The sequence below is a fragment of the Monodon monoceros genome, unplaced genomic scaffold (genome assembly GCF_005190385.1).
Source record: "Monodon monoceros isolate NGI ecotype Baffin Bay Population unplaced genomic scaffold, NGI_Narwhal_1 Super_Scaffold_7, whole genome shotgun sequence".
NCBI classification, from domain to species: Eukaryota; Metazoa; Chordata; class Mammalia; order Artiodactyla; family Monodontidae; genus Monodon; species Monodon monoceros.
In genome coordinates this window covers 14,946,604-14,956,260 of record NW_021703784.1, presented here as the reverse complement: position 1 = coordinate 14,956,260, position 9,657 = coordinate 14,946,604, and the positions used below count along the sequence as shown (strand labels likewise).

The 9,657-nt window shown below is 58.2% G+C and overlaps 2 protein-coding genes across 7 annotated transcripts in view; both read left to right on the top strand.

Annotated features, from left to right (window-relative positions):
- SIDT2 (SID1 transmembrane family member 2) overlaps window positions 1-1,899 on the top strand; it is a 16,802-nt gene extending 14,903 nt beyond the window's left edge. For 4 of the 6 annotated variants that reach the window (XM_029207838.1, XM_029207836.1, XM_029207837.1 and 1 more), the window contains 2 exons: window positions 240-353; window positions 427-1,896. In XM_029207838.1, the coding sequence (XP_029063671.1) occupies window positions 240-353; window positions 427-489 (177 nt within the window). In that variant the 3' untranslated portion in view covers window positions 490-1,896. Of the gene's footprint in view, window positions 1-239; window positions 354-426 lie in introns of all 6 variants that reach the window. The other 2 variants (XM_029207833.1, XM_029207834.1) reach the window with 1 other exon arrangement.
- Window positions 1,900-3,724: 1,825 nt separating this feature from the next.
- TAGLN (transgelin) lies at window positions 3,725-9,282 on the top strand. The gene is made up of 5 exons (XM_029207176.1): window positions 3,725-3,871; window positions 7,529-7,720; window positions 7,824-8,001; window positions 8,257-8,359; window positions 8,698-9,282. The coding sequence occupies exons 2-5, from the start codon at window positions 7,541-7,543 to the stop codon at window positions 8,840-8,842; spliced, it is 606 nt and encodes a 201-aa protein (XP_029063009.1). The 5' UTR covers window positions 3,725-3,871; window positions 7,529-7,540; the 3' UTR covers window positions 8,843-9,282.
- The last annotated feature ends 375 nt before the right edge of the window (window positions 9,283-9,657 follow it).

The following is a 9,657-nucleotide window of genomic DNA, read 5'->3' as shown; positions in this document are numbered from 1 at the left end:
GCCAGGGCCCGCGGCCGCGGCGTGGGGGGGCCGGGCCAGGGGCCCCCAAAGGGGGGAACAAAAAAAAAGGGGGGGCCGGAAAAAAAAAAAAAAAAAAAAAAAAAAAAAAAAAAAAAAAAAGGTGCTCTCCAGCCTAGGGCTGGGGCTGGGAACGGAGAGTGCCTGGAGGGGATGGGAGCTGGTCTGGCTCAGCCTCCCCTGGGCGGTGTCAGCAGGCAGCTCTCCCTGTTCCACCCCAGAAAACCCCTGCAGAGTCACGGGAGCACAACCGGGACTGCATCCTCCTCGACTTCTTTGATGACCACGACATCTGGCACTTCCTCTCCTCCATCGCCATGTTTGGCTCATTCCTGGTATGTCGGGGAGGCTGGAGAGGAGGCGGAGGTGGCCTCCTTTCCTGGGCTTGACTCCGCATCCGCCCTCCAGGTGTTGCTGACACTGGACGACGACCTGGACACAGTGCAGCGGGACAAGATCTACGTCTTCTAGTGGGAGCCGGGCCCCTTGCTTCTCTCACTGGGCCCTTAGCTCCTCTGCCGCACTGCCCAGAGCCTCCGTAGTGCCAGGGGCATGAGTCCCAGCCCTGCTGCCCAGTGCCAGGTGGCCGTGGGACAGCGAGGTCCAGCCCAGGCTTGGCCTGGGACAGTCACAGGGTGGCCTTGAGCCTTGTTCCTGCCCTCTGCTGGGGAGGAGGCCTGCTCCCCTGAAACCCTGGATGTTGGCCAAATTGCTGTTTTCTTCTCAGTATTGGGGCCCTCCACAGGTCCCCGTCCGTCAGCTCTCTGTTTGTCATCTGCAGAAGAAAGGAGGGAAGTGTTGCCTGCCCATCTCATGCCTTGCATTCTGCCCATCCTTCCCCTCCCCCCTGGCCTGGGACCCAAAGCCCTTTCTTCTTCCCCAAGCTTCCACTCCAGGGCCCTGGTCTGGGGCCTGATTCTCTGTCCTGCACCAGGGTTCTCTCCACTACTCCTGGGTCTGCACCTGGCTGCCATCACTGCCCACTCAGCTCAGCCAGGATGGATGGGGCTGTCGGATTTTGGGGACCGGCCAGCTGGTGCTGGGCTTTTGGTGCTAAGGCCTGCGAGGGGTCCCAGGCAGTGCTGCCTCCTACCTCTGACCTGTGCTCAGGGCTGGCTCTTTAGCAACGAGCGTCAGCCCACATTGTCAGAACCACCTTTGATCGAAGGACTGAATTCAGAGGTCACTTTCGTATCCCGTCAGCTCCCAGACTGATGTTGGCACCAGGATTGGAGGGAAAAAGCAACTCACTTTCCTTCCCTTCCTTTTTCTTTCCAGGCCCTTAGTCCTGCCAAACCCCAGTTGGGGGCCTTTCAGTGCCATTGACCCTGCCCAAGAATGTCCAGAGGCGAAGGAGGGGAGATACAAAGAGCCCAGCCCGGCCCGCCTCCTCCACGGCCACGGGAGCCCCAGTGCCTATCTTAGAAAGGGGCTCAGGGAAGGGACATGACATTCCCCTCTATGTCCCTGGTCCAGCCTCACCCTAGGACCCAGGGCTGGCTTCTAAGTTTCCGTCCAGTCTTCAGCCAAGTTCTGTGTCAGTTGCACACATGCACACATATGAAATCTTGGAGTTTACACTGAGTTGCCCCATCTCTGGTTCCCCTGGCTGCTCTGCGCCTTGGATCCTCTTCGCCCTACCTGGTCTGTTCTAGATGCCAAGGTCGGGGGAGGTCAGGTCGGACCTCTGCCTTGGGGATGGGAATGTGTTTTATTCTCCTCAGTTTGTTTTTATAGCTCTCCTTTGGGCTGGGGAGAGGAGGAGGGAGGGTCTGGATCTTTTTTCAGAGCTCCGTTTAATGTCTGTTTCCATGCTATGGTTGCATTTCTGTTTTCTATGAATGAGTCTGCATTCAATTAAAGAAACAACCAGATGCAGTTCTTGGGCCCATCTTTGCTCCCTCTTTCTGGGTGAAGATGTTGAGAATGATGGGTGGGGCAGGGCGCCCCCATTTCCCAGGTCTTCTGGTCTACCTTTCTCTTCCAAGCCCCAGTCCCATCGGGAATAGCAGTCCCTCGATGCCCTCACGTTTTTTTTCTCTCCTTTGAGCAACGGCATCAATTCAGTCAACATTTACCAGGGGCCTGCTCCATGCCAGGTGCCATGAGGGTGAAGAGGATAGCGTAGTGAAAAAGGCTTAGCTGTGCCATCTCACCTCCGAGAGTCTCCCCTTACCTGGCAAATGGCAGCAGCCTCTGCCCACCTGGTCCCCACCCACCAGTCAGACGAGCTTCACTTCTGATCTGAGCCTCTCCCAGCTCGGCGGGCTGCAGGCCGCAGGCACAGGCAGTACTCCCTGACCTGCTTTAATGGACAGGTGGTACTCTGGAAACACCAGATGGTGATGGATGGTGGGAGAGTGGGCATGTGGATGACATGCAGGCTCCAAGAGGAAGGAGATTTGAAATGACCCTGGAAGGTTGATTTAGATTTCCGCAGGCTAAGGAGGACAAGATGGGGAGCGGCTGGGGGTGGCAGGGGGCGGGTAGCGGGGAAGCTGGTGAATTCAGGACACAACCGGAGGTCTGGGCTCCTCTCTAGCCGATCCCCAGCTCCTCTCCATGCTCTTCCCCGCAGATGCCACTAGGGGGCAATATAGCTCTTCGCGCCACTAGGCTCTGGCGTCGGGAGCTGGCTGTGGTGGGCAGACAATCCCTAGACTGCCTGGCCCGGCCGTCCCTCTCCTGGTGGTGCCGGGTGTGTGGTGGAGAGTGTTAGTCCCTACCTGCCAGGCTGCCCTAGGATGGGGTGGTGCCACAGCAGGCAGGCCAGAGACCCCACTGGAGGCCTCTCACCTTTCTTCACTTCCTATCCGTTCCCGATACCCCACCACCACCCCCGAAGCAAGATTTGAGCAGGTCTCCTTCCTGGGTGATGGGGTCCAGTCTGTTTTCCAGGGTAGGTAGGGACTGTTTAAAAGGGAGGGAGGGATGATAGCAGCCTCTGAACCTCCTACCCCAGTGTTGGTGTCTCAGGCCCTAGAGACCCCCTGGATGGGGCCAGGGTCAACTGAGCTGTTGCTGAACCCTCAAATCCCACCCCCAGCTAAAGCGTGGAACTCAAGACCCACCCCAACTGTAAACTCTCAACCTGAGCAGGGGGCGGGGTGGTCGGCAGGGATGCCCAGGTTCTGCCACTCAAGACTTACCACGTGACCTTGGGTAAGATGCACTCCGAGCCCTTGTTTCCTCATTTGTAAAATGGGATAGTAATTTCGCTGTCACGATGCAGCTGTGAGTATGAAACGAGCGGATGTGCAAAGTGCCCGGTATGTAGCCCGTCCTCAGTAAAGGTGAGTTCCTATCTCCCACTGGAGCCAAAAGCCCCTGAAGGAGAGCGTGGCTGCTTAGTCCCCCACAAACCTCAGGGAGGGGGGCCCCTAGCCTCTTTCCTCTTTCCCTGGACGGCCCCCTCTTGAATTTCCCCCTCCCCTCAAACTCGGAGGCAGGAAACAGTGTTGAAGGAGCAGCCGTAAGTCCAGACAGCAGGGAAAGCCTTCACGGTCCTGTCCATAAAAGGCTTTTCCCGGCTGTTACCCGCCGGCAGCGCGGCTCCGCCCCCGCCCGCTCCATCTCCAAAGCACGCAGAGAATGTCTCGGGCAGCCCCCGGTAGACTGCTCCAACTTGGTGTCTTTCCCCAAATATGGAGCCTGTGCGGAGTCACTGGGGGGGCTGGGGGTGGAGAAGGAGCCAGTTTCCTCTAGCAGGGAGGGGACCGGGGTGAGCCAGCAGCGGGGAGGCTGACATCACCGCGGTGGCAGCCCTTTAAACCCCTCACCCAGCCAGCGTCCCGTCCTGTCTCTCCAAGTCCAGACAGAGCTCACTCCTTCCTGCGAGCACCAAGGAACGCCTGTAAGTACATCTGTCCCAGGGATGGAGGGGAGTTGGGCTGGGGCTTGGCAGTAGCGGTGGGTGTATCGCTGGCAAGGCCTCGGGTGCCCTGCCTGGGGCAGCCCACCCTCTTCCAGCACGCATTCCTAATCTCCACCTGCGGAGCTGGTCCTAGCTTGATGGGTGGGATGGGGTTGCCGGAGTCCCGTATCTCTTAGACTGGGCAGCCTTGGGCTCACTGAAATGCCCAGGGAGACTTGGTTGGTGCAGAGGGATTGATGGTGGAAACTTGGGAACTGGGGTGAGGGAGGCTCCCCATTTTCAGCCATAGTCACGCCCACGGGGGTGTGATAGGCTCCAGGTGGTGTTGGTTTAGACCCAGGTCTTGTAGTCTGCTATCTACCTGGGAGGATGTCCGAGGAGGTGAAGAGGCGCGTGGTACACCAGGGCTGGAGAGCAGTGTCCCACGGGTGGGTCCCCAGGTCCTGAGCAGCATCAGAGAGCCCCTGGGTAGCCACTGCGGCAGTGGGCAGGACCACAAGACTCGTCTTCTGGAACAGGCTGGGGTGGCAGGGTGCAGGGCCAGTGAGAGAGCTGCCTTTCCAGGCACACAGCTCCCTCCATACTCTGAGTGGGAGCCCCCACCCCACCCCCGGGCAGAGGAGTGGGGCTGAGCACCGCCAGGAGCTTTGGAATGATAGCCTGGGCGGTGCAGGCAGGGCCAGGCAGGGCCTTCCCCAAGGGTCTGGCTGCTTCCCCTCAGTGGTGGCTCTTCAAAGGGCAGCAGTGAGTCGGAAAGGTCTCCTCTGTCCCCAGAATTCAGATGAGCCACCCCTCCTGCCTTCTCAGATCCACGTGTGCTCATCCTACATGCTGTGTTTTATTCTGAAGAGAGAGGGGCACAGCAGTCCTGCAGAGACCCCTGGTTCTGCCAGTTTTTCTGGGTTCCTGCTGGTAGGAGGTGCCAGCTTTGCAGTTGGACTTGTATTTTTCTCAGGGGAGGGGAGGCTGATGGAGCCGCAGGCTAGGAGGGTCAAAGCAGAGCCTCAGGCTGCCCTGTCCATCCTGTCCCAGGAGGCTTTGCCTAGAAAGGCCCCTGGGTGGCCCGCCCTGCCGCCCTCGCCCTCACCCTCTCCTCACCCCTCCCCTCCCCAGCAGCTCCAAGGTGGGCCTGGGGAGGGCTTTGTCAGAGGACTTTGAGGGATTCATGGAACCCTCCACTTTCAGACTCTACCAGGAGGGAGGCGGGGGTGCCTTTCATCCCCCTTCTTTGTTCTGATCAAAACCCAAATGTTGTCTCTGGATCTAGGGGCCACAACTTTGTGTACTTGTCACTGTGAGCCTTGACACCTTGACTGTCCTGAATCTCCTGAGACCGGAAGCTAGGGGTGGGGGACACACTGCTGGCACCCTGTTCCTCACGGGCCCAGCGCGAGGTCTGGGAGGGGAAGGCAGATGGGAGGGGAGGTGGGGAGGGGAAGGCAAGAAGGTCTGAGCATGGAAGGTGGGGAGGGTGGTGGTGCCTGGACCACAGGGATGCACCTTGCCTGCCTGGGATGGGACGGTGAAGGCTGAGATGAGGAGGGAGGGTGGGAGGCCAAGACGAAGGATGGCCTGGTCCCAGCTGCTTGTGTATTTTGACCACAGTTCTTCACCCAGGAGTCCTCAGGAGGTTGGGAAGCAGGGATGAGACACACATCGGGGTGGGGAAGGGAGGGACTTGGCCTTTGAATTCTTTGGCCCTCACTTTACAAATAAGGAAACAGACTCAGAGAGAAGTGAGTTGCCCAGTGGCTGGAATTTAGAGAAGCCCTTCTTCTTTTTTTTTTTTTTTTTTGCGGTACGCGGGCCTCTCACTGTTGTGGCCTCTCCCGTTGCGGAGCACAGGCTCCGGACGCTCAGGCTCAGCGGCCGTGGCTCACGGGCCTAGCCGCTCCGCGGCATGTGGGATCTTCCTGGACCAGGGCACAAACCCATGTCCCCTGCATCGGCAGGCCGACTCTCAACCACTGTGCCACCAAGGAAGCCCCCTTCTTCTGTTCTTCCTCTCAAATTTCCTTGTCCCCTCAGGGAATGATTTTGAACAGGGGTGGAGGCTGCAGCCGGAAGAACACTTACTGTTTTTCACCATTTGGTCAGGGGCTGGCTTTCCCAGGTCGCTACCAGGAGACCAGCTCTGGGGACAAAGGACTGACATTCTGAGGAGCTCTGCTGAGGGGCAGGCAGTGTGTTCGGTAGCCACAGACAGGGCCTCATGGAATGTTCCCAGCCCTCTGGGGTAGATAACATTATCCTCACCGCAGAGACGGGGCATTCGAGCTCAGAGGAGTTGTCGGTTGTAGGGAAAGAAGGGCCGGGCAAGTGCAGTTTGGCGGCTGAGCTGGGCCCATGTGAAGCGATGATGTTCACTGCCTCCCATGGGGGTGGGTGGGGAGAGGGACTCAGCTCTGATAAGACAGGGAGTTGAGGAAACGCGCTGACTACCTCCATCCGCAGACCATTCTCTCCTCCCAACCTCCGACCTCTCTGAGGGCCAGGGGATGGTTTGGCCTCGTTCGGTTCCTCTTCGAAGGGTGAACTCTGGCACCACCCCAGGCTGATACCTGAGGCAGGTCAGGTTCCTCCTGGCCGGCCACATGCCGGTCTGCCCAGCGGCCGGCCTGCCTGCCTGGCCCCGCTCCGGCAGCCTCCCCTCCCTTTGTAGGGCTCTCCTAAGCGAGGCCAGCCCCAGGCCCTAAGGCAGTAGCTGCTGCTGGTCTGGACGGGGAGGGCTTCCCATGCTCTGGTTGGCAGATTCTTGGCTTACGTCCCTGGAGAACTCTGGCTTCCTGGTTACTCAGGCTCCCACCGTGGTGAGAGCCTGAGGGCACGAGGGCCAGCCGGTGGGTATGCCAGCTCGCAGCCCTCTCTCATCTGGCTCCCCGGGGAAGTGCAGTTTCTTGGCCCAAAGCTCTTGGCCTTTGCTGGTTTCCTAGCCCTTTCCAGGGGTGGGTAAGCTTCGGCCTCTGTAGCTGCAGGCAGGAGGCTGAGCTGAGCTGGTGGAGAGCCTGAGTGCTGGAGTTCCCACTTCTGGTAGAAGTGAGAGCTGGAGATACCTCCATAACTTCGGGCAGAGCCGCCAAACCGCCTCACTGGACAAAGACATCTGCTGGCTTTCTTTTGAGGGGCAATGTGACCTCTTCCGAAAGGCCTCTGCAGTGCCTCCATGGTCAATCTTGGCAAAGAAAGAATGCTCTAGACCAGGGGTTATCAAACCCATGGGCTAAGTACAGCCTGCCATCTGTTCGTGTAAATAAAGTTTTATTGGAACAGAGCCGTGCTCACTTGTTTACACACTGCCTAAAGCTGCTTTGGTGCTACAGTGGCAGGGACCTTATGGCCTGCAAAGCCTAAAATATGACCGTCAGTAAAATGACTGTCTGGTTATTTACCAAAAAAGTTTACTAACTCCTGCTCTAGACTGCCAAAGATCTGGCCTCCAAGTTCAGAGAGGCTCCGTGGACTGAGGGGACGAGCTGGCCCAGGTGAGCAGTGCCATGGAAACAAAACCAGGAAGCAAGGGGAGGTAGATAACCGGCTAGGGTGGTTGCCCAACACAGAGCTGGAAGACCTGCCCGGCACCAGGGACAGCAGAGCTGTTCTTTGAGCCTCTCCCTCCTCCGGCTTGTGCTGCTTTAGCTCCCCGCTAACATGGCCAACAAGGGTCCTTCCTACGGCATGAGCCGTGAAGTGCAATCCAAAATCGAGAAGAAGTACGACGAGGAGCTAGAGGAGCGGCTGGTGGAGTGGATCATAGCGCAGTGTGGCCCCGACGTGGGGCGCCCGGACCGTGGGCGTGTGGGCTTCCAGGTCTGGCTGAAGAATGGCGTGGTGAGTGGCACCCGGGGCAGGGGGGCTGGGTCCATGCCATTCTGCCGGAGTTGTGGGGCAGAACCCCCAAACCGAGTGCCAAGCTACCTTCTACACCCGGCAGATTCTGAGCAAGCTGGTCAACAGCCTGTATCCGGATGGCTCCAAGCCGGTGAAGGTGCCTGAGAACCCGCCGTCCATGGTCTTCAAGCAGATGGAGCAGGTGGCTCAGTTCCTGAAGGCAGCTGAGGACTATGGTGTCACCAAGACTGACATGTTCCAGACCGTTGACCTCTTTGAAGGTACAGAGAGAAGAGGGGTGGAGGCAGGTGGGGGACAGGAGGGTGAGGCAGGGACGAGGGATGATCAAAACTGCCATGATGATGGCTCTGCATAGCAGGAGTGGGATACCCTGGGATCTACTGTGCCTCTTTCGATTTTAGGACCAACTCTGCCCCGGGTTGGCCAATTTTCTGAGAGGCGTGGGCAGGCTCTGCCTTGGAGTCCTGTTTACACAGTCCTGAAGATCATTTCCCCTCCCCTCTTTCTACTCACAGGCAAAGACCTGGCAGCGGTGCAGAGGACCCTGATGGCCCTGGGCAGCTTGGCAGTGACCAAGAACGATGGACACTACCGTGGAGATCCCAACTGGTTTATGAAGTATGCCCCACCAGGGTCCCCTGCACCCTGAGCTTGGGTCTCTGCAGGAGACGGGCTACCCTTTAGTACAATGATTTGGGGAAGCAGATAGCCAGGAAGGTATGAACTGAAAGTCTAGGATGGGGGGAAGTGGGTCCCTAATACTTCTTGACTCCTCCCTTTCTACCCTCCTGTCTCAGCCAGTCTCCATAGCCTGTGCTGTGGGGCAAGCTAGATAAGGAAACGAGTGGTGAAATGGGGAGGGAATGGGATCGGCCTAGGAAGTAACACAGGAAACCAAAGATGGGTGGAAAACACACAGTCCTGGCAAGTCTTTGACCTGGTTCCTCCTCTCCTAGGAAAGCCCAGGAGCATAAGAGGGAATTCACAGAGAGCCAACTGCAGGAGGGAAAGCATGTCATCGGCCTACAGATGGGCAGCAACAGAGGGGCCTCTCAGGCTGGCATGACAGGCTACGGCCGACCTCGGCAGATCATCAGTTAGAGGTGGAGGGCCAGCCCCCGGCCCCGCCCTCGCCCAGCTCGCCGGCCGCAGCCCTCCCGCCTCGCCAGCCTCGCCAGCCTCACCCACACCCGTGTAGTTCCTTCAGCCCCGGCCAAGCTTCGAGGCTCCGTCACTGAGCAAAGGTGACTGCACTTGGGCAGCTCGCCCGCACCCCTCAGCCTCAGCCCAACTTCTGACCCCAAAGCACTGCTCCCCTGGCCCACCTCCCACCTTCCCGGCCAGCTCCACTGTCTCTCCATCCCGGGCCGAGCAGGGGAGACGCGGGCTGGCAGTGGCCTGGGTGTGGGCAAGTCCACTGTCCTCCTGGGAAGCTGATGCTCATAGAAGGAGACCCAGGCCAACCGCCCCCGATTTTTTTGCTGGAATATTTTGGGGGTTGAAATTCAAAAGGAAAAAAAAAATACATCAATCTTTTCTCAGGCCTGGCTGGGAGCGTCTGATTTGCCCCAGTCACTTCCGTTTTGGTTACAGGAAATCTGAGCAGGGAACAGGCCGGCAGCTCGGGTTTACGTGTGTTCCTGGCTGCCATCCTCTGAAGGACCCCTCGAGTTCCAGGATTTCAGGGGCTGGGAGAGGAGAGTGAATCTCGGGACTGAAGGGAACGAGCAGCAACTTGGAGACCTGCATTAGCTTTGGGGAGGCGGCAGAAAGGAGACGGGAAGGAGCAGAACTGTGAGGAAGGTTTTTATTTTGGAAAAGCTGTGCAGAAAAAATTCAACAAAATGTTGCTGTGAAAAGAGAAAACCAAATCTTAAGCGTTAAAAAAAAAAAAAAAATTCAAATCGACCAACTAG

Excerpts from the sequence above, each read along its gene's own strand:
- TAGLN (XM_029207176.1), top strand. The coding sequence starts at position 7,541 with ATGGCCAACAAGGGTCCTTCCTACGGCATGAGCCGTGAAGTGCAATCC. Across the intron at positions 7,721-7,823 it reads TCTGGCTGAAGAATGGCGTG|ATTCTGAGCAAGCTGGTCAA; the intron begins GTGAGTGGCACC and ends TACACCCGGCAG. Across the intron at positions 8,002-8,256 it reads GACCGTTGACCTCTTTGAAG|GCAAAGACCTGGCAGCGGTG; the intron begins GTACAGAGAGAA and ends TTCTACTCACAG.